Consider the following 23,465-nt stretch of genomic DNA (forward strand, 5'->3'; position numbering starts at 1 on the left):
GACTTCATGGCCAGTCTAATAAGCTCTGATGTGATGAAGAGGGAAGCAGACAAAAGAACCAAGTGTGTTCCATAAAAGCTGGTGATACAAGGACCCAATAAAATGAAAACAGGTTTTCAAAAATCTTAATTTGCCATGCTGAAATTCTTTGAATAGGGGAGAATGAAGAATTTTTTTTCCCCCTCTACATCTGGCTTACAGTAGGGGGAGGGGGAAGATGGACTGAACATGAGACTCTACATAATTAGGATGCTATCTCCCCTGGCCGTAGGAACTGCTCTTAGTGGTGCAAGGAGGAGGGGAAGCAAAAAATAAACAAGCACTTCCAGGGTGAAGCTGATCTACAGGTGTCTTTCTCCCTCCCTTCAATTTCTCTGTCCTAGCAAATAAAACGTGGGGGGGGCGGGGGGAGGGATGGCCGCCAGGCGTGGTGGATGGGCAGTGGAGGCACCCAGCCCAAGTGATAACTCTGGGGAGAAAAAACAAAAATACACACAGAAGAAGCCCCTGTGAAAGTAGTGAGCAATTTCATTGTCAAAGTAAGAGACACGAGCATTAACAGAAGATACAAATAAATTAACAGTTCTCATCAATTTAGACTCCAGGGCCTTTCTCCGTGGGCAGCTCAGCTCAGCTCCCTGTGTGCTTGATAAACTGCCTACAACAAAATCATCAGGGATTCGAGGCAAAAAAAAAAGAAAATGGTACCAACCAGTTGTAGCACCTGGCCTCTGCAGGCGTGGAGCTCATTTGGAAGGAGAATGTCCCACAGGAAAACCTAAGGCTTCCACCTCAGGGTGGGGGTTTCAAGCCCAGACTTCCACAAAGCAATCAAAACAGGGTGACCGGAAACTCGGCACGCTAAGCAGACTGGTCACCACCTTCTGGAGTTTGACAGGAGGTTTTCGGCCAAAGTGAGCTTCGAATCGCCTCACTCTAAAGTGCAACAAGGGAGATGCAGGACTAGTGTAGCTTCTGGGAAAAGACAAGTGTCCCTCCTGCAGCCCTGGCTGGAGACAGACCGCCGAGAGAGAGAGAGAGAGAGAGAGAGAGAGAGAGAGAGAGAGCGAGCGCACAGGCTGTGGGGACAGTGATTCGTGCATTCTGCCAGCGCACAAGCAAGGAGGCCCCAGTGGACACTCAGGCCTCCAACACATCTCTCCCCCACAAATACACAGCTGACAAGCTGGAGCACGGAGGACCGGCCAGGGACCACAGGGCGCACTGTGCTGGCCTCCCACTGATTGTGAAGGAAACACCAACATAGACCTTGCTCACAAGCTCTCTAGGCTACATGATAAAAGGTGGAGGGGGGGAACGCTTCCCACTATCACCGCTGTGAGGCTATTTAGTCGGACTTTAAATCATAAAAAGGTACAAACGGCTCCATGCAAGGACAAGCTCAGGGCAGGTGATCTCAAAGACCAGCCCTGTCCCCGCCTCTCACCTATCTAGTCTGTTTTATTTTTTTAATATTTATTGATTTCCTTTTTGTTGCCCTTGTTTTTGTTGTTGTTGTAATTACTGTTGTTGTTATTGATGTCGTCGTCATTGGACAGGACACAGAGAAATGGAGAGAGGAGGGCAAGACAGAGGAGAAAGACAACTGCAGACCAGCTTCACCGCCTGTGAAGCGACTCCCCTGCAGGTGGGGAGCTGGGGGCTCAAACCGGGATCCTTACACCGGTCCTTGTGCTTTGCGCCCCGTGTGCTTAGCCCGCTGCGCTACATCCCGACCCCCTAGTCTGTTTTATTTTTAAGAAGACTAACAGTAAAGAGCCTAGCCTATGTGGGAGCTGAAGTGAAAAGAGAGAGAGGTGGCTGGTGACAAGCCATCATCTCCCCCCCAAGGTCCCTAGAGTTCTAGAAGCCGGTGGGTGTGAGCACGTTCAAGTCCCGGGGTTTGAGTTTGTGGGTCCGGGGTGGCTGCTGCTTTCCACCTGTGGCTGGGTGGTCCATCCTGGGCAGCTGGAAGGCTTCTGGGTCTTCGGTCATGCGGGTGGCCTGGGTACGCATCACTTCCATGGGAGAGGGTTTCTGGGCACCTCTGTAGGCCTGGGTGGCAAAAGGTCCTGTGGAAGCAAGGCAGAGAGGACGGGCTGTCAAGAGGAGCCGACAGTGCAAGGCCTCTAGGGCGAGGTGCCTGGCGCGGTCATGCCGCCTTACCCGGGTCGGACTTCTGTAGGGCTTTGGGCCCAAAGAGGCTCCATCGCTCCACCAAGTTCTTGTCCTTATCCCCACTTCCAAAATCCAGAGGGTTGGTGGTGGGGCCGGGCAGGGCGGTGGAAGATCCAGAAGCGAACCAGCCCCTGCAAGAGAGTAAGGCACAGCGGCTTCCAGGACCTCGAGGGTAAATGTCAGCTGCCCCTCCTGCTCTGAAGCTTCAGTCCCCAAGCTGTCTCCAGCCCCGGCTCTCCTGGACTCCCGGGAAAGACTCACCGGGACTTCTGCCGTGGGGAGGACTGGGGGGTGCTGCTTGGGCTGGACTGGTTGGAGCCGGGCTGCTTCTCTTCTCTCGTGCCATCTCCACTCTGCAGCGTCAGTTTCTATACCGACAGAGACGATGGCTTTTCAGAATCAGAGCAAGTGCCGCTGGGGCAACAGCGTGGCTGAGAGAGCAGCGGGGGCTTTATACACATTTCCAGGAGTTTGATCCCCAGCACTCCAGGGACTGGAGGAGTAGCCTGGCTTTGTCTCCTGTCTCATGTAAAACGCTCTTTCTCGTGTGTAATAATAAAGTCAGTCTTCTAAACGTTTGTTTTTAGGGCTGGGGAGTCAGCAAAGTGGTTCTGCAAGATTCTCATGCCCGATGACTGAGATCCCAGGTTCAGTCCCCAGTACTACCGTCAGCCAGAGCTGAATGGGGTCAGTGTCTTTTCTCCATCTCTCTCTCTCTCAAATAAAATAAAATATCTTTTAAAAAGTAAGATAAGGAGAGTCGGGCGGTAGTGCAGCGAGTTAAGCACACGTGGCGCAAAGCACAAGAACCGGCGTGAGCATCCGGGTTCGAGCCCCCGGCTCCCCACCTGCAGGGGAGTCGCTTCACAGGCGGTGAAGCAGGTTTGCAGGTGTCTTTCTCTCCCCCGTTTTCCCCTCTTCTCTCCATTTCTCTCTGTCCTATCCAACAACGACACCAATAACAACAACAATAAAAACAAGGGCAACAAAAAGGGAATAAATAAATATTTTTTTTAAAAAAAGTAAAATAAGGGAGTCGGGTAATAGCACAGCAGGTTAAGCGCACATGGCGCAAAACGCAAGGACTGGTGTAAGGATCCCGGTTCGAGCCCCCAGCTCCCCACCTGCAGGAGAGTTGCCTCACAGGAGGTGAGGCAGGTCTGCAGGTATCTTATCTCTCTCCCTCTGTCTTCCCCTCCTCTCTCCATTTCTCTCTGTCCTATCCAACAATGATGACAGAGGAAAGACACCTGCAACCCTGCTTCACCACTTGTGAAGCTAACCCCCCCGCAGGTGGGGAGCCGGGGGCTCAAACCTGGATCCTTATGCTGGTCCTTGCACTTTGCACCATGTGCACTTAACCTGCTGGATTACCTCCCGGCCCCCAAAGCACTCATTTTCAGTGAAGTAACAGTGGTCTTTTCCACGTGCCCTCAGCAGTATGAGGAAAGCATAGTGCTCACCCTTCAGGGATTCTTGACTGCCCTAAATGGGGCCTGAAGCCTTGCAGGCCCTCGTACCACCTATAGCACAGACTCAAAGGCAAGACACTGGCCCACTCCCCTCCCCTCCTGTAAGCAGTCCCTGGGGCCTCCCTCAGCACTGCTACCACCCAGACCAGCAGGGAGGGGGAGACACAATCTACTTCCTGCTGCTTCTAAATCAAGATGCCACGTTTAGCCCAGGTTATGTTCCAAAGAAGTAATTGCATTTGGATTTTTCTTGGGGATAAGGGGTGGGGGAGTTATCTATCTCCAGGGCTTCCCTGTTCCAGGCTGACTTGTTAAGAAAACCAGAGAGTTTCAGGAAAAGAAACCACAGTCCTGAAGCTTCCTGCTGTGCCAGGGGGACTGGGCTCGGAACCTAGGTCATGCAGATGGCAAAGCAGATGGCTTATGGAAGTGTGGGGGCTAGAACCTGAGACTTCGGAGCCTCAGGAGTGAGAGTCTCTTTGCATAACCATTATGCTATCTACCCCCAATGCTCCTTTTGGGTTTAAGCGCTCAACATGTCACTTTTAGGCAGCTAACATTTTGGCCAGCCCTCTCTTCCTCTTATATCCCACCAGGCAGCCAGCCCGTTAGACCAGCCCTAAACCCTTTCCACACCTTCTAATTCCCTTATCGCCTGGGATCCCTCAGTCCTTCAACAAGATCTGCCCTGCCGGAGACCCGCTCTCACAGCCTGCCTCCACTTTCCCCGTGAACCTAAGAGACCATACTCTTTACTTTCAAATAAAGGGGGGGGGAGCCAAGGGGAAACAGGTCATCAAGAGACTGAGTCCAGGTGCAGCAACTGCTTAAATGGTGACCCTGTGCCTAGTTCTCTTCACGTCCAGAGCAGCGACTGGTCCTCCGACCGGGAGACTCATCTGAACGTCAGAGGATCTGAGTGCTGTATAACCGTAAGGCATAAGGTCAGTACCCCTGGAACAAAAGCCTTTTTTTGTTTTAAAATTTTATTTATTGGGGCTGGGTGGTGGCGCACCTGGTTGAGCACACAGGTTACAATGCTCAAGGACCCAGGTTTGAGCCCCCGGTCCCCACCGGCAGGGGGAAAACTTTGCAAGTGGTGAAGCAGGGCTACAGGTGTCTCTCTCCCTACTCTAACAATCCCTTCCCTCTCGATTTCTGGCTGTCAGTATCCAATAAAAAAAGGTGATAAATTTTTTTTAATATTTATTTTGGGCGGGCATAACCATAAACGGCATAATGGTTATGCAAAGAGACTCTCATGCCTGAGGTTCCAAAGTCCCAGGTTCAATCCCCCACACCACCATAAACCATAGCTGCGCAGTGCTGGTAAAAAAAAAAAAAAAAAAAAAAAGGGGGGCCAGGAGGTAATCCAGCAGGTTAAGTGCACATGGTGCAAAGTGCAAGGACCAGCATAAGGATCCAGGTTCGAATCCCCGGCTCCCCACCTGCAGGGGGGTTAGCTTCACAAGTGGTGAAGCAGGGTTGCAGGTGTCTGTCTTTCTCTCCCTGTCTCTGTCTTCCCCTCCTCTCTCCATTTCTCTCTGTCCTATCCAACAACAACAGCAATAACAACAATAAATAACAAGGGCAACAAAAGGGAAAAAACAGCCTCTAGGAGCAGTGGGCTCGTAGTGTAGGCACTGAGCCCCAGCAATAACTCTGGAGGATATATATACTGTTTGTTTTGTTTGTTTACCAGAGTACTGCTCAGCTCTGGTTTATAGTGGTGCAGGGGACTGAACCTGGGACTTTGGAGCCTCAGGCATGAGAGTCTCTTTGCATAATCATTAGGCTATCTACTCCTGCCCACAAAAGCCATTTTAAAACTTTATGCACAACTGTTTGGTCATCAGCAACCTTACCATAGAGCTGGTTGGGTTTCTTGTTTGTCTTCTTACCAGAACACCGCTCAGCTTCAGTTTAGGATGGTGGTGGTGTGGGGGAGGGGCATGTAGACTATTTTTGTTATCTTTTTTTATCTCCAGGGTTATTGCTGGGGCTCCGTATCTGCACTACAAATCTACTGCTCCTGGAGGCTATCTGTTTCTCTTTTGTTGCCCTTGTTGTTCTATTATTGTAGTTATTCTTATTGTCGTCGTTGTTGGATAGGACAGAGAGAAATGGAGAGAGGAGGGGAAGACAGAGACAGGGAGAGAAAGACAGACACCTGCAGACCTGCTTCACCGCCTGTGAAGCGACTCCCCTGCAGGTGGGGAGCCGGGGGCTCAAACTGGGATCCTTCCACTGGTCCTTGCACTTTGTGGCATGTGCGCCTAACCTGCTGTGATACCACCCAGCCCCCTGTTAAAGTCTTTTTGTATAACCATTATTGTGCTGTCTATCCAGCCATAAAAGGGTCTTCACGCATTTCAACTTAAGACAAGAAAAGGCAGAGCATATCAAGTGTACACTGACCTTTAGCTTTTTTTTTTTTTTAAAGTTAAACACAGCAGCCCAGATTCTCAAGCATAAAGCCCTGAGTTCAATCCCCAGCATGACATATGCCAGAGTAATGCTCTGGTTCTTTCTCTCTTTCCTACCACCCCTTTCATTAGTAACTACACAAAATCTTTTAAGAGAGAGTAGTGGGGGCTGGGCGGTAGCACAGCAGGTTGAGCGCTCATGGCACAAAGCACAAGGACCGGTGTAAGGATCCGGTTCAAGTCCCCAGCTCCCCACCTGCAAGAGAGTCACCTCACAAGCGGTGAAGCAGGTCTGCAAGTGTCTGTCTTTCCTCTTCTCTGTCTTCCCCATCTCTCTCAATTCCTGTCCTATCCAACAATAACAGCTATAACAATAACAGTAACAACCACAACAAGGGCAACCAAATGGGAAAAATAGCCTCCAGGAGCAGTGGACTCATAGTGCTGGAACCGAGCCCAGTGATAACCCTGGGGGCTGAATAAATAAATAAATAAAAAGAGAGAGTGTAGTGTACTGCTTTGCCATGTGTGCAACCCCAGTCCGAGCCTGCCCCCCCCCCCCCCCTGCACTGAAGGAAGCTTTGGTCTTTTGGTCTTTGTCTCTAAAGAGGAACCAGGCAGTGGTGCATTGGTTGAGCACACATGTTCAAGCCCCTGGTCTCCCTCCACCCGAAGGGGGGAAGTTTCACGAGCAATTAAGAGGGATACAGGTGTCTGTCTGTCTGTCTGTCTGTCTCTGTTGCCCCCTTCAGGCCATGTTTTCATCTCCTAGCTGAAGTATCCTCAGTGGAGACCCCGCCCCCGCTCCCCCCTTGCAGAACTGCAGCATATGGGGAACTCAGTCAGCCCTCACCCCTCAGCTCCCCCTCCTCGCCAGTGCCAAGTGCTGGCCCCCAGCTACTCGGCCAGGGCTGTTTATGTCACAGAGTCCAGGACTCGCTTACGTGTAATGCCTCGGCCACACGCAGATACTTGGTCTCCTCAGTGGTGAGGCCTTTGTGGGGGGTGTAGCCAGCTTCCCTCAGCCCAGCCTGCTGCTCGAAGCGCTGGATGCTCTCCTGGGTCTGCTCTGGGAACAGAGACCAGTCATGCTCGTACCCCGTCTACCACTGCTAGGAAGGTCAACAGACACCCTCAAAATCCAGGGGCACACTGGTCCAGACAGGCAGCACAGCAAGAGCTGGGATCTTCACATGAAGGGCCCCTGCAGGCAGCTAAAGGACAAGCCACTTAAAAAAAAAAAAAAACTAGCATACTGTTTTTCAGCTCTGGCTTATGGTGGTGTGAGGATTGAACCTGGGACCTTGGGACCTCAGGCATTAGAGTCAATTTGCAGAACCACTATGCTGTCTCCCTACCCCAAGTCAGGCCTTTCCTAAAACTGACAGCAGGGTAAACAACCACACACACCCCCCAGGACAATTTCTTTTGTGTCCAGCAATGTGATATGACGAAAGGCAGTTGACAAAGCTGCGGTAGCAAGGACTAACATAAGGATCCCGGTTTGAGCCCCCGGCTCCCCACCTTTGGGGGAGTCGCTTCACAAGCAGTGAAGCAGGTCTGTGGGTATCTATCTTTCCCTCCTTCTCTCTATCACAAGCGGTGAAGCAGGTCTGCAGGTGTCTATCTTTCTCTCCCCCTCTCAGTCTTCCCCTCCTGTCTCCATTTCTCTCTGTCCTATCCAACAATGAAAAACACACAACATCAACAATAACCACAATATGGCTACAACAAGGGCAACAAAAGCGGGGGGGGGGGGGGGGGGGTGGTGGCCTCCAGGAGCAATGGATTCATGGTGCAGACACTGAGCCCCAGCAAACCCTGGAGGCAAAAAAATTAATTTAAAAAAAGTGACCAGAGAGACCAGGATTGAGCCAGGAAGCTCAGAGCCTCAGGCATGAAAGTCCTTTGCATAACCATTATGCTGTAACCACAGCCCAAGGAAGTTTTTTTAAAGGCAAGAAATGAGATCCTGGGAGACAGTATGATGGTTCTGCAAGTCTTCCCTGCCTGAGTCTCCAAGGCCCCAGGTTCAATCCCAGTACTGCCATAAACCAAAACTGAGCAGTGTTCTGATCTTTCTCTCCATCTCTCTCTTATTTAAAGAAAAACAGGGTGGGGTAGATAACATAATGATAATGCAAAGAGACTCTCACAGCTGAGGCTCCAAAGGCCAAGGGTTTAATCCCCCACACCACTATAAACCAGAGCTGAGCTGTGCTCTGGTAAAAACAAACAGAAGAAGGGAGTCGGGCAGTAGCACAGTGGGTTATGTGCATGTGGCACAAAGCGCAAGGACTGGCGTTAAGGATCCCAGTTCGAGCCCCACCTGCAGGGGGGGTCCCTTCACAAGGGGTGAAGCAGGTCTGCAGGTGTCATCTTTCTCTCCCCGTCTTCCCCATCTCTCTCCATTTCACTCTGTCCTATCCAACAACGACATCAATGATAACAATAAAAAAAGGAAAAAAAAAAAGAAAGGAAAAAAGAACAGTATTACGGGGTCTCATAGTACTGTTAACTGTCAGTTATGTTTACAGTAAAGTATCTCTACTGGTCCAAAGAGCAAAGCTGAGGAAATACAGATCCCCCAACCCCCACCAAGCCCGGGTGCTGCTGACTCCAGTGTTTCCATTAAGTGTGACGAAGAGAAAGTTCGGGAGTATGGAGTTCTGCCTCTTGGGTGAATTCTCCAGGAACTGCCTCCAACTAGCTGGAGCCCCCTGGCAGACAATTGGGAGTGACCTCTCTTGCCATGGGCTGAGGCCACTCCTGCCAGGCAGAAGCTGACCACTGTCTACTGACAAAAGCCAGGAGAATTCACTGACTGTGACAGGAGCCAGAATATGCCTCTCTGGGCAGGTCTCACGAGGGCCATGAAGCACGTGTCCTGTGTGGCACCTTCTTCAGTGGCGGCTCAGAGCCATGGGTCCAGCTGGTGTCCCCCTGCCACCCGTCCACCAGAGCCCCCCCCCCCCCAATGACGGGCAAACAGCCTGGCCTGTTATGAAACTTGTCACAGGGCCACAAGGAAGGAGGGACATGGGATAGCCAGATTTTGTCAACAGAGCAACAGGCACTGGAGTCAAGGGAAACTCATGTCTGGGAACTCTGCCACCCAGAGGGATGGAGTCTCTTCTGTCTGCTGGCACCCTGAGGACATGTCCCCAGCCCCCACAGGTGTGGAGCAGGAAGCCTGAGCTCTTCCCAGCCCCAGCTCTATCCTGAAGCCCGAGGAGGGCTTACTTGTGATCAGAGAATTCATGATGACGTGGGTGGCTTTCGCCTTCACCACGGGGACCTTGTCTGCGCCATCGACAGTGGGTGACACAGTCACGGCAGGGGTGGGCACGCTGGTTTGTCCTTCCACCTGTTGGTCAGAGCAAAGAGGTAGCTGAGCAGGGCCAAAGCCACATTCATGAAGTGGCTCCCCCCCTTGGGGAGCCCTCGGGCCAGGGATCTAATTCAGCATGTCAGAGCACTGGCCATGCCTGTCTGAGGGTCCAGAGGTCCCAGTTTCAATCCCCAGCACCATTAGATGTCACAGCCGAGCAATATTCTAGTCTCCCACACCCTCTCTCTGTAGCTTTCTCTCTCATAAAAATAAATACACTTGGGGCAGAGAGTACATAGCATAATGGTGATACAAAGAGACTCATGCCTGAGGCTCCAAAGCCCCAGGTTCAATCCCTGCATCACCATAAGCCAGAGCTGAACAGTGCTCTGGGAAATAAATAAGTAGACTTGGGGCCAGGGGGTAGAGCACCTAGTTAAGAGCTCACATTATAGCATACAAAGACCCAGGTTCAAGCCCTTGTCCCCACCTGCAGGGGGAAAGCTTCATAAATGGTGAAGCAGGTCTGCAGGTGTCTCTGTGTCTTTCCCTATCTTCCCCTTCCCCTCTCAATTGCTCTGTCTGTATACAATTATAAGTAAATAAATATTTTTTATTATATTTATTTTTCCCTTTTGTTGCCCTTGTTTTTTATTGTTGCTGTTGTTATTGATGTTGTCATTGTTGGATAGGACAGAGAGAAATGGAAAGAGATGGAGAAGACAGAGAGGAGGAAAGATAGACACCTGCAGACCTGCTTCACCGCCTGTGAAGCGACTCCCCTGCAGGTGGGGAGCCGGGGGCTCAAACCGGGATCCTTACTCCGGTCCTTGCGCTTTCGCCATGTGCATTTAACCACTGCGCTACTGCTCGACTCCCCCAATAAATATATTTCTTCAAAGAAAGCATTAAAAATTACATGAATGGTGGTCCGGGAGGTGGTGCAGTCATAAAGCTTTGGACTCTCAAGCATGAGGTCCCGAGTTCAATCCCTGGCAGCACATGTGCCAGAGTGATGTCTGTTTTTTTTTCTCTCCTATGTTTCTCATAAATAAAGAAAATCTTTAAAAAAAAAAAAAAACATGGACTTTTAAAAAATGAGTGGCATAGTGGATAACACTGAACTCTCAATCAAGCATGAGTTCCTGCATCTGATTCCTAGCACTGAACATTATCTGAGAGGTACTCTGGTTGTTCTCCCCCCCCCCTAATAAGTATATCCAGATATATCAATTTTACAGTGACCCGGGAGTTGGTAGAGTGGATAAAATGCTAGACTGCTAAGCGACAAGTGCTAACTTCCAACCCTGGCACTGCACATGGCAAAGGCATGCCTGCATTTTTTTTCTCTATCTTTCATTAATAAGTTTTTTTTTTTATGGTGGTGCAGGGGATTGAACCAGGGAATTTAGAGCCTCAGGTATGAGAGTCACTTTGCATAACCATTATGCTATCAACCCCAGCCTTTTTTTTTTTTTGCCTCCAGGGTTATCGTTGGGGTTCTGTGCCTGCACTATGAATCCACTGCTCCTGGAAGCTATTTTTTCCCTTTGGTTGCCTTGTTGTTGTTATTGCTGTCGTTGTTGGTTATTGGATAGAACAGAGAGAAATCAAGAGAGGAGGGGAAGACGGGGAGAGGAAAACACCTGCAGACCTGCTTAACCACTTGTGAAGTGACCTCACTGCAGGAGGGGAGCCAGGGGCTCAAACTGGGATCCTTACACTGGTCCTTGCACTTCATGCCATGTGTGCTTAACACGCTGCATTACCGCCCAGCTCCCATTTCCTTTAAATTGTTTTTATTTTAATTCTTTTTCTAAATATTTATTTATTTATTCCCTTTTGTTGCCCTTGTTGTTTTATTGTTGTAATTATTACTAATGTTACTGATGTCGTTGTTGTTGGATAGGACAAAGAAAAAAAAATGGAGAGAGGAGGGGAAGAGAGGGGAGAGAAAGATAGACATCTGCAGACCTGCTTCGCTGCTTATGAAGCGACTCCCCTGCAGGTGGGGAGCCGGGGGCTCGAACTGGGATTCTACGCCAGTCCTTGCGCTTTGCGCCACCTGCGCTTAACCCACTGCGCTACCGCCCAACTCCCTAAATTGTTTTTTATGTTTATTTAGTTTCCCTTTTGTTGCCCTTGTTTTTTGTTGTTGTAGTTATTGTTGTTGTTATTGATGTTGCTGTTATACAGGACAGAGAGAAATGGAGAGAGGAGGGGAAGACAGAGAGAGGGAGAGATAGACACCTGCAGACCTGCATCACTGCCTGTGAAGTGAATCTTTTAAAAGCACAGACTGCTTTCCCCTCCATGTGAAGGGTGGGATCAGACTACGGGGGCCCAATGGAGAAGTGCCTATATTTCCTAGAAAGATGCTCCCTACTGGGAGACTTCAGGGGGGCTGGAGACCGCAGGGCAACTCTTTAAGAGAAAGACCAGGGGGGGCCGGGTGATGGCACACCTGGTTGAACACACATTACAATGCACAAGGACCTGGGTTTGAGCCTTTGGTCCCCACCTGTAGGAGGGAAGCTTTACAAGTGGTGAAGCAGTGTTGCAGGTATCTCTTGTCTCCTTTCCCTCTCTATTTCTGGCTGTCTATATTCAATAAAGAAAATTTAAAAAAACTTCCCCTTCCCCCACCAAAAAAATGATTTGGGGACAAAAACAAGTGGCTTGGGCAGCAGCACAGGGGATAAAGCATTGGACTCTCAAGCCTGAGGTCCTGAGTTCGATCCCCAGCATCACACATATAACAGTGTCGCTTTGATATCTTTTTTTTTCTTTCCTTACACCCACCCACTCTCTGTCTCTCTCTCTTGCCCCCAGGGTTATTGCCGGGCTCGGTGCCTGCACTGCAAATCCACTGCTCCTGGAGGCCATTTTTTCCCTTTTGTTGCTTGTTATCGTTGTCATTATTGTTGTTGTTACTGCTGTCGTTGTGGTTAGATAGAACACAGAGAAATCTAGAGAAGGGGAGACAAAAGGGGAAGAGAGTCCAGGGGGTGGCACAGTGGCTAAGGCACTAGACTCTCAAGCATGAGGTCCTGAGTTTGATCCCCAGCAGCACATGTACCAGAGTGATGTCTGGTTCTTTCTCTCCTATCTTTCTCATGAATAAATAAATAAATTCTTTAAAAGAAGAAGAAGGAGGAGGAGGAGGAGGAGGAGGAGGAGGAGAAGAAGAAGGGGAAAAGAAAGATAGACACCTGCAGACCTGCTTCACCGTCTAGGATGCTTATGCAGGTCCTTGTGCCTCGCGCCATGTGCGCTTAACCTGCTGTGCTGGCCCTCTCTCTCTGTCTCCCCACTTCTTTTGAAATAAAATCTAAAAAGGGAAAGGAAGGAATCAGGGCTAGGAAGTAGCTCACCTCACCGGGCGTGAGCCTTGCCATTATGTGGGCAGCTCAGGGGACTGGGTGGTGGCGCACCTAGCTGAGCGCCATGTTACAATGTGGGCAGCTCAGATCCTGGCAACGCCTGGCTCAGCCCACACCCAGAAAAGGAAGAAGAAAAGATGGCCTAGCCCGGGAGGTGGCACGGCAGGGAAGTCAGCCAGCTTGCAGGCACTCGGTGCTGAATTCAGGCCACAGCTTCAAATGCGCCAGCTGGATGCTCTGGTCCTCTCGTTCACTCATAAATAAATGAGTGAATAAATAATTTAAAAAGAAAAGGATCAAATACAGCACGAAGTAAAAAGAGGCTGGAACCCAGGAGGCCTGGCATCAACAACTCTACTCCTAACAGGAGCCAATCCTGTTAATCTTTTTTTTTTAGATTATTTATTTATTTATTTATTTATTTATTCATGAGAAAGACAGGAGGAGAGAACGAACCAGACATCACTGGGGCACATGTGCTGTCGTGGATGGAACTCAGGACCTCATGGTTGAGAATCCAATGCTTTATCCACTGCGCCACCTCCCTGAGTCTTTAAGAAATAGTGAATTCTCTTTTGTTTGATAGGACAGAGAGAAATTGAGAAGGGATAAGGAGGCGGACAGAGAGGGAGAGAGACCGGGACCTGTAGCACTGCCTTAGTGGTCCTGAAGCTTCCCCTCTGCAGGTGGGAACTGGGACTTGAACCTGGGCCCTGGCTCATTGTAACGTGCACTCAATTGGGTGAACCATCACTGGGCCCCTTAATCCTGTTACTTGGTGCCCACTACACCTCCATGACAAAGAATCCCCCTCCCCGCAGGCCAGGGTGGCTCGGGGCCCTCAGTCACGGGCAGTGCACAGGCATGAGGGTGCGTAGACGCAGGCCTGTTCCAGCAAACATCACTGTGCCTTTCTGCTCAGCTCCGAGCCATCAGGGGCTCAAAGTCCAGCTAGGCTATAACGGCAGGTGACCTGACCTGACAAGACCAGCTCATTCTGGCAACGGAACCATATCTGACGTAAGTTCTTGAGGGTTAGGGGCAGAGGGGACGGGGACCCAGGCCTGGCAGCCAGGACACAGGGGCTGCAGTGATAAGCCCAACAAGCTGTGAGCAACCAGGAAGCCAGCCAGGCGGGGCAGACCTGGGTGTGTGTTGTGTGTGTGATGTGTGTAGGGCCCGAGGAAGCAGGAGGCTCTGCAGAGGAAAAGCAGTGTCTCCAGGAAAGAGCCAAGTTCCCCTCTGGGAACATTTCTAGGGAGTCTACCTCCCAGTCTCACACACCCCGTCACTGGACAACCTGCCCTCAGGGGGTGATCAAGTAAGGCAGGGACAAGACTGGGAGGATCCTGGGAGTGCTCAGGGGGAGAGGTGACAGTCCTGCTGGGAGGAGAAAATGTCACATGGGAGACACAGGTGAGCTGAGACCTGATGGCACTGAGCGGGAGGGCCTGGGGACGGGATGGGCAGCCCATGTGACTTCAAGTGACAGAGTTAGGAGAGGAAGGACAGGGAGGCTCGGAGTAACCCTGTAAAGTGTAAGACATCTTTAGTAACTGGCATGGTTAGTGTACTAGGTGGGGCTGGAGTTTCATGCTGTAGAAGACATGAGGGGCCAGGCAGGGGTATAGTAGCTAAAGCATCAGACTCTCAAGCATGAGGTCCCAAGTTCGATCCCCAGCATCGTATGTACCAGAGTGATGCTCTGGTTCTCTCATTTATAAAGTTGTTTTGTTTTACGAAGAGACCTGATTTTTTAAAAGATTTTTTTCATTTATTTATGAGAAAGATAGGAGAGAGAAAGAACCAGACATCACTCTGGTACATGTGCTGCCGGGAGCGAACTCAGGACCTCATGCTTGAAAGTCCCATGCTTTATCCACTGTGCCACCTCCCGGACCACAAGACCTGACTGTTCTTCAAACTAAAATGGAAAGCTGACGTGGCCAAGCCCAGCTGAGACACAGAAGCTGTAGCCCACTTTGCTGGGTGCTGGGGAGATTTCCCAGAGCAAAGGAGGGAGAAGGATAGGGTCGGGCTTGCCCAGAGCTGTGGGAGACGATACCTTGGCCAGGTCCTGGTACTTGCGCTCTGGAATCACGGGCTTCCAGAGGATGTTGCCCATGTCTGATGGAGGAGGGGTCATGGGCGTGGGGTCTTCAAGGGCGTCATCGTAGCTGAATGCCCGGCGGTGCATCCCAATGGGCAGCGACATCTTGCCCAGTGGCCCACTCGGCTCGAGAGCTGAGGACAGAGACAGCTGTGAGCACGCACTCAGCCAGGAGCTGCCAGTCCCTTCCAGCTGGAGGCAGGGTGGGTGTTCTGAGGTAGCGACGCTCTCCAAGAAGCGGGGGAGAGGGCATGACTGCTCCTTTCTCTGTGCCTGACACTTTGGGGTCTCTTCCTAATCCGCTCAGTTCTGTTCTTTTTTAAAAAAAATATTTATTTATTTACCTACTTACTTATTTCCTTTTGTTGCCCTTGTTGTTTTATTATTGCAGCTATTCTTGTTGTTGTCGTTCTTTGATAGGACAGAGAGAAATAGAGAGGAATGGAAGATAGAGAGGGGAGAGAAAGACAGACTCCTAAAGACCAGCTTCACCGCCTGTGAAGTGACTCCCCTGCAGGTGGGGAGCGCAGGGGAGGGGGGGCTCGAACTGGGATCCTTACACCGGTCCTTGCGCTTAACCCTCTGCACTACCACCTGACTCCCACAGTCCTGTTCTTATGATCTAAGAAACAGCCACTTCCTTTAAATCCACCTGTTCAAAGTCTGTGACTCGAAAGCATACGTTGGCACCACAAGCCAAGCCTGTGTCATTCTGAGCTGATGGGCTGGACCAGCCCTTTTGCTGGCAATGGCTGGGTCTGGTCAGTTCATGCCCCTCAGAGGGTGAAAGGAGCTTCTGGACAGAAGCAGACTCGGGCCCAAGGCGCCATGTGCCACACTGACCATGGCCACCCAGCTGACCACAGAGCCTTGACCTCCTTGCCTTTGTGGGAAAAGGGGGGAAAAAAACCAACAACAAGGGGCAAGGGTAGACAGCATAATGGTGATGCAAACAGACTCTCATGCCAGAAGCTCCAAAGTCCCAGGTTCAGTCCCCTGCACCACCATAAGCCAGAGCTGAGCAGTGCTCTGGAAAAACAAAATAATAATAAAACAAGGGCCATGGCAGGTGGCCCCAGTGACTTCTGCAGCAGGTCCGCTTCCCCCACAGAAGCTGACAACGAGCAAGACACAGGCCAGTGCTGGCACAGGCTGGGAGCAGTGACCAGTGACCCAGGCTCAGCTCTGCCCCGCCCTGAGCAAAGCTCACGCTGTTTGGCTGGTCAACACTGCCAGTCCCTGCCTGCAGGGTGACATTGTCCTCACACTCTCGGGAACATCAGCTTACTTGGCAGGAAGTCCCAAGCCAGCAAAGACACTGTGTTCCAGCAGCAAGGTCCACAGCTACTAACAACAGCCATTACTACCCTTGGAAGAATGACAAACTAGGGGCCTCGCAGGCGAAGGCTGGGGGGAGAGGAGGTGACACTGACCCTTTCTCAGGTGATGAGACTGTTTTGGGAACGGCAGAGCGGTGGAGGCTGCAGAACCACCTTGTGAGTATCCTCAAGAGGCGAAGTGTTCGCTTTAAACAGGGAACTAACTATCTTCACTGAGACAAACAGTGGTTTTGCAAAAGTGGTTCATGCCTGAGGCTCTGAGGGCCCAGTTTCAATTCCCAGAACTAGCAGAAGCCAGAACTGAGCAGTGCTCTGCTGTCTCTCCCAACCCACCACCATTAAAAAAAAAAAAAGGAGGTGAGGCGGGTGGTGGCACACCTGGTTAATCACACATATTACAGTGCACAAGGACCCGGGTTCGAGCTCCAGGTCCCCACTTGCAGGGGGAAAGCTTCATGAGTGGTGAAGCAGGGCTGCAGGTGTCGCACTCTCTCTCTCTTTCCCTCCCCTCTCAATTTCTAGCTGTCTCTATCCAATAGATAAAGATAATTTTTAAAAACTCTGGGGGGATAGGTGGTATTGCACCTGGTTAAGTACACATGTTACAACGTGCAAAGACCCTGGTTCAAGCCTCTGGTCTCCACCTGCGAGGGGGGGAAAGCTTTTCGAGTGGTGAAGCAGGGCTGCAGTTGTCTGACTCTTAGAACTGTGGACGGGCTTATCAGGACCCCCATCAGAGAAGTGGTCAGAGGCTAGGGGTCTCATTTTTGTGACAGGTGTCTGTACAGGTCACGTTCCAAGACTCCCTCCCACTCCAAAGAACACGGGCTTAAGGCCTGGGCCCTCCCAGGGGGTTTCTGGACATCATGACGAGGGAAGACAGAAGCTGATGGTGTGAGACTAGAGACAAGAGCAGTAGGTGGACGCAGAAGACATGCTGGATTCACACAGATTGGGAACGACGCCAACAAAACACATTGAAGACTTCAGCCAACAGCCATCTGAAACAGACTGACCAGTCAGCCAGGGTTAACTAGGAACCAGGCCTGGCAAACAGAGCAGCACACTTCCGAGGTTCAATTCCCCCCGCACCATCATAAGCCAGAGCTGAGCAGTGCTCTGGTAAATAATAATAATGATGATGATGATGATGACAATCTTTAGAACCTAGAAATGTCTGCCCCGTGCGGACCCAGGGCTCATGGCACATTGCTGTAAGCAATGTCCAGACTGCCAAGTCCAGTTGACCCACTTCCCTCTATGCCTAGACCATCCTGCCCACCCAGTACCCTCCCTGAAACAGTACAGTGAGCATCTAATCATCTAATACCTACCTCAAAAAGTATGTCACCTGTTTACATACATACATATACACATACACACACACACACACACACACAGAGACGGAGAGGGAGAGCTGTGACTTCCCTCCCTCTCCACCCCTCCTCTCCCTCTCCCCCTCCTCCTCGCCCTCTCCCCCTCCTCCTCGCCCTCTCCCCCTCCTCCTCTTCCACTCCACCCCTCCTCTGAAACTCTGGGTTCTAGCTCACCCCTTTCCCATACTCCTCCAGGGTGTCTATGGCACTTCTTGGGAATTCTTACCGATACTGTAAGAATCTAATAATCATGTTGCTACCCTAAGTGACAACACCTTTCTCTCTCATGCCAGGTTTTGGTCCTACCTTGGCTGAACAGTCGGTCACTGAAGTAATGTCCAAATGAGGCCAGTCCATTGAATCTAATTCTCCACAATGTCAGAGAAGACCCATGAAAAGTGACTTCTCTCTAGTTCACAATATTAAGGGCCACACATAACTTTACGCCAAAAAAGAGGAGAGAAAAAAGCAAAGTTCAGTTTACCGGGCATTTCTGGTTGTCTGGAAGCCATTGAGAGACTGGGGGTCCGGGTGGTTTTTCTAAATACAATTCCAGGCTGAGTCCTGCCACCTAATGAAGACAACAGAGGACGGACACACTGAAGGCAAAGAACAGGGCCAACGCCATCCGTTCTCAGGCACTCGGGGCATGATAGCGTGTTGACAAGGCTGAAACGCACAGAATGGGGGGCAAGCACAGCAGAGGAGCGACCAGAAGGGGGGAGACAATGGCCTCACACAGCTGGGTTGACAATGCACTGTGCTGGGGCGGGGGGAACCTCACCAGAGTGAACTGAGGTGCTGATTATGCCGACAAACAGAGATGGTCGTCCATTGTCCAGCTGCTGTGAAGGAGGGAAGCTGTCCAGGAAGATGTGTCCATTCCAGAGGTTCTGGTGACAACACACGGCCAGTGTGTCGGTCCAGGGCCCCAGAGACCACCCGAGAGGGAGCTCACATGTTCCCCACACCCTGGCAAGTGTTCGCTCCCTTCATCTGCAGTGAAGGCAGGGCTCAGGGTGTGAGGAAGCTTGAGTTCAGCAAGGAACTCAGTAGTGCACTAGATAAATTCCCCCTCCCTACCCCTCTTTTTTAACTACTATTTTTATTTTATTATCTGTATTTAATTTAATTTAATTTTTTTTTGCCTCTGGGGTTATTGCTGGGGCTCAGTGCCTACACTATGAATCCACTGCTCCTGCTGGCCATTTTTTACCCTTTTATTGCCTTTGTTGTTTATTGTTGTTATTGATGTCATTATTGTTGGATAGGCCAGAGAAAAATGGAGAGAGAAGGGGAAGACAGAGGAGGCGAGAAAGACAGACACCTGCAGACGGGCTTCACCGCCTGTGAAGTATCCCCCCTGCAGGTGGGGAGCTGGGGGCTCGAATCAGGATCCTTATGCCGGTCCTTGAACTCCATACCGTATGTGCTTAACTCACTATGCTACCACCAGGCCCCCTATTATCTGTATTTATTTACTGGATAGAAACAGCCAGAAATTGAGAAGGGAGGAGAGAGACAGACTCCTGCAGATCTGCTTCACCACTTTGCAAAACTTTCCCCCTGCAGCTGGGGAGCTGGGAGTCGAACCCAGGTGTTTGCACTCTGTAAGATGTGCGCTCAACCAGGTGTGCCACCGCCACCACCCACGGCCCTCTTTTTTTTTTTTTTTTTTCTTTTTTAAACCAGAACACTGCTCAGCTCGGGCATATGGTATTTCAGAGAACCTGGACTTGGAGCCTCAGATATGAGAGTCTCTTTGCATCACCAACCCCCCACTCACCCCCACTCTTTTCTGACTGAGGTAGAGAGTGAAAGAGAACAGTGGGGACCGGGGACCGGGCTTGAACCTGGGTTGCACAGAAGGCAAGCAGGCCACATCCACGTGAACTATTTTGCCGGCCCTCAGCTTCTTCTCTGATGCTAACACTGACTCCAGAAGGACATCCTCACCCTTGAGTTTTCACCCTTGGTGATCTGGTAGTATCTACCACTGACTTAAAGAAGAACAAGAATGGGGTGGCGAGAGAATAGAAACGGGGATGTAAGAAGACTCTCGTGCTCTGGTTAAAAATAAGTACTGAGTGGTCCCGGAGGTGGCACAGTGGATAGATAAAGCATTAGGCTCTGAAGCATGAGGTCCCGAGTTCAATCCCTGGCAGCACATGTACCAGAGTGATATCTGGTTCTCTCTCTCTCTCTCCTATCTTTCTCATCAATAAATAAATTAAGAAAGAAGTATTGGGGAGTCGGCAGAGGCACAGTGGGTTAAGCGCACATGATGCAAAGCACAAGGACAGGCGTAAGGATACTGGTTCGAGCCCCCAGCTCCCCACCTGCAGGAGGGTAGTTTCACAAGCAGCGAGACAGGTCTGTAGGTGTCTGTCTTTCTCCCCGCCCCCATCTTCCCTTCCTCTCTCCATTTCTCTCTGTCCTATCCAAGAACAATGACATCAATAACCACAACAATGTTAAACAAGGGCAACAAAAGGGAAAAAAAAAAATAATAATAAATATATATATATATATATATGAAGTATTGAGGGACTGGGTAGCGGCTCACTTGGTCGAGCACACACATTACAGTGCACAACTACCGAGATTTAAGCTCCTGCTCCCCGCCTGGAGGGGGGACGTTTCACAAGTTGTGAATCAGGGCTGCAGGTATCTCTTTTTCTTCCTTTCTATCTCCCCATTTCTATCTCTCAGTTTCCATCTCTATCTGATAAATAAATAAGTTAAAAATAAACATGTAGGCGTCGGGTGGTAGCGCAGTGGGTTAAGCGCACGTGGCGCCAAGCACAAGGACCGACATAAGGATCCCGGTTCGGGCTCCCAAGTCCCCACGTGCAGGGGAGTCGCTTCACAGGCGGTGAAGCAGGTCTGCAGGTGTCTGTCTTTCTCTCCCCCTCTGTCTCCTCCTCCTCTCTCCATTTCTCTGTCCTATCCAGCAACGACAACACCAATAACAACAACAATCATAACTACAATAAAACAACAAGGGGAGCAAAAGAGAATAAATACATAAATATTAAAAAAATAAAATGTAAGTAGACAGAAGCAAGGGCTGGGGGAGATATTCAGAGAAAGGGCATAAGACTTGTACGTCTGATGTTCTCGGTTGGCTCCTGGCACTACCTATACCAGAGTTTCCCTTGCTTTCTCTGTCTCTCTTTCTTACTCCCATTCAAAAAAATAAATAAACTCAAAGAATATGCCAACTGAGAATCAGGAAATTCGTGATTTGCCGAAGGTGACAGATAAGAGCCCTATCTGCAGCCAGGGAGAGCACAAAAGGCTTCTGCCTGAGGTTCCAGAAACAGCAGATTCAATCCCCAGCACCACCATAGGCCAGAGCTTATCAGTGCTCCTTAAGAAAACCAGTTAGGAGCAGCAGAGTAGCATAATGGTTATGCGAAGAGACTCTCATGCCTGAGGCTCCTAAGTCCCAGGTTCAATCCCCTGCACTACCATAAACCAGAGCTGAGCAGTCTCTGGTTAAAAATAAAATAACAGAGTCAGGCAGTTAAGGATCCTGGTTCGAGCCCCCGGCTCTCCACCTGCAGGGGAGTCGCTTCACAGGCGGTGAAGCAGGTCTGCAGGTGTCTATCTTTCTCTCCCCCTCTGTCTTTCCCTCCTCTCTCCATTTCTCTCTGTCCTATCCAACAACGGTGACATCAATAACTACAACAATAAAATAAGGGCAACAAAAGAGGGAAAAAGCAAATTTAGGGAGTTGGGCAGCACAAAGCACAAGGACCTGCATAAGGATCCCACTTCGAGCCCCCGGCTCCCCACCTGCAGGGGGTTGCTTCACAGGCGGTGAAGGTCTGCAGGTGTCTATCTTTCCCCCTCTGTCTTCTCCTCCTCTCTCCATTTCTCTCTATCCTGTCCAACAACAACAACATCAATAACAACAACTACAACTACAACAATAAAACAAGGGCAACAAAAGGGAAAATTTTTTTTAAAAAAAGCAAATTTATGTTGAATGTAAAACAATAATTCCCCAATAAAGAAATAAATTTTTAAAAAAGCAAATTTAAAGAAATAATAAATAAAAAATTAAGATAATTTTTAAAAACGGGGCCAGCTGGTGGCACATCTGGTTGAGCACACAAGTTACAATGTGCAAGGACCCGAGTTTAAGCCCCTGGTCCCCCACTGCAGGGGGAAGCTCTGCGAGTGGTGAAGCAGTGTTGCAGGTGTCTCTCTGTCTCTCACCCTATTCCCTCTCAATTTTTGGCTGTTTTTATCCAATAAATAAAGGGGAGTCGGGCGTTAGCACAGAGGATTGAGCATAGGTGGCACAAAGCACAAAAAGTGGCGAAGGATCCCAGTTCAAGCCCCGGCTCCCCACCTGCAGGGGGTTCACTTCACAGGTGGTGAAGCAGGTCTGCAGGCGTCTGTCTTTCTCTTCCCTTCTCTGTCTTCCCCTCCTCTCTCTATTTCTCTCTGTCCTATCCAGCAACAACGACGTCAATAATAACAACAATAACTACAACAATTACAACTACAAATAAAACAATAAGGACAACAAAAAGGTGTTGTTGGATGGAACAGAGAAATGGAGAGAGGAGGGGAAGACAGAGAAGGGAAGAGAAAGACAGACACCTGCAGACCTGCTTCACCGCCTGTGAAGTGACTCCCCTGCAGGTGGGAAGCCGGGGCTCAAACCAGGATCCTTACGCTGGTCCTTGCGCTTTGCGCCTAACCCGCTGCACTACAACCCGACTCCCCCCCCCCCCCCCTTTTGTTTAATGACACAGAGAAAGATACACACAGAGAACTGCCGCAGCCCTGTGAGCTCTGGCTGACTGTGGTGCTGGGGACTGAACCTGGGGCCAGGCATGAGAGCCTTTTGCAGAACCCACATGCTGTCTCCCCAGCCCTGGTTGTTAGCTCATCACAGAAACCCAAGTTCCCCAGGAGGGCCGGCCGGCGAGTCCAGGGGCATCCCCGACCCAGATGCAGCCACCTCCAGCCCCACCTCCACCCCCACCACCCGATCAGGGCCATGCCACCAGGAGGGCGCCCCTCTGCCCCCGGAAACCAAGGTCAGCGTAGGGGCCCGGGGTCGGGGGTCCCGCCGGGGCGAGCAGCTGGGGTCCCGGTGGGGCCGCTGCAGGGGTGGCTGGAGCACCGAGAGAAGCCCCGTTGGGGAACCCTCCATGGGAGGGCCCCCCCAGAAAGTGGGGCAGGAGAAATGACGGGTGATCTGGCTGGAGCTCTGAGCCCGGGAGAGGCGCGGGTGGACCCCCGGCCGGGCGGCGGTGGAGACCCCAGGATCGCGCCCCCACCCCGCCCCCCAAAGCCGGCCCCGCCGGGCCGCTCACCCGCTCTCCGTCGCCTGCGGGACTGCACTGCCCGCGACCCCGGCGCGCCGGCACTAGAGAAGCCCGGAGGACCCGCGTGTCCTGCGAGGCTGCTGCGCAGCCGAGAGCCAAGCCATGGCGCAAGGACCAGGAGGTCCGGGACACAGGCCCGACGCTCCTGCTGCCCAAGCCGCCGCTGCCTTCCTGATAAAGCCTCTGAGGCGTCGCGCGAGACTTAGCCGTCGCGCGAGACTTGGCCAGTGTGCGCCCACTGCATGCTGGGAATTGTAGTCCTCCAGTAAGGAAGCATAAGCAGGGTGTGGGTGGGGGCTGGAGGAGGAGGGCTACACCTGCCTGCACCCACTCCCCCCACTCCTCTCAGCGTCTTCTCTGCTCCTGGATCTGTGACAGACCGAGGGAAGATGGAAAGGCAGGGTAAAAGGGCATTCTCAAAGTCTGGGTTCACTGAGGCTTCAGGGATGAGACCACCTCCATCTAGGACCGGTGAGGTGAAGAGGTCAGGCAGTGGCA

The 23,465-nt window shown here is 51.0% G+C and overlaps 1 protein-coding gene across 6 annotated transcripts; it reads right to left on the reverse strand.

Annotated features, from left to right (window-relative positions):
- Positions 1-510: 510 nt before the first annotated feature.
- KIAA1191 (KIAA1191 ortholog) lies at positions 511-23,136 on the reverse strand. 6 transcript variants are annotated; one of them, XM_016188692.2, is made up of 9 exons: positions 22,956-23,136; positions 18,401-18,509; positions 18,101-18,187; positions 14,856-15,034; positions 9,320-9,443; positions 7,021-7,145; positions 2,440-2,546; positions 2,167-2,309; positions 511-2,072 (listed from the first exon to the last, which is right to left on the reverse strand). In XM_016188692.2, exons 3-9 carry the CDS (start codon positions 18,126-18,128, stop codon positions 1,864-1,866), a joined length of 915 nt encoding a protein of 304 aa, XP_016044178.1. In that variant the 5' UTR covers positions 18,129-18,187; positions 18,401-18,509; positions 22,956-23,136; the 3' UTR covers positions 511-1,863. The 6 variants fall into 6 exon arrangements, with proteins under 6 accessions (XP_016044178.1, XP_060053187.1, XP_060053186.1 ...); XM_060197204.1 differs by lacking the exon at positions 18,401-18,509; XM_060197203.1 differs by lacking the exon at positions 18,101-18,187.
- Positions 23,137-23,465: the final 329 nt, after the last annotated feature.

This window comes from Erinaceus europaeus, chromosome 9 (assembly GCF_950295315.1).
Source record: "Erinaceus europaeus chromosome 9, mEriEur2.1, whole genome shotgun sequence".
NCBI classification, from domain to species: domain Eukaryota; kingdom Metazoa; phylum Chordata; class Mammalia; order Eulipotyphla; family Erinaceidae; genus Erinaceus; species Erinaceus europaeus.

Excerpts from the sequence above, each read along its gene's own strand:
- KIAA1191 (XM_060197204.1), bottom strand. The coding sequence starts at position 18,128 with ATGGCTTCCAGACAACCAGAAATGCCCG. Across the intron at positions 15,035-18,100 it reads CAGACAACCAGAAATGCCCG|CTCTCGAGCCGAGTGGGCCA; the intron begins GTAAACTGAACT and ends CTCTGTCCTCAG. Across the intron at positions 2,310-2,439 it reads TCCCCACGGCAGAAGTCCCG|GGGCTGGTTCGCTTCTGGAT; the intron begins GTGAGTCTTTCC and ends ACTCTCTTGCAG.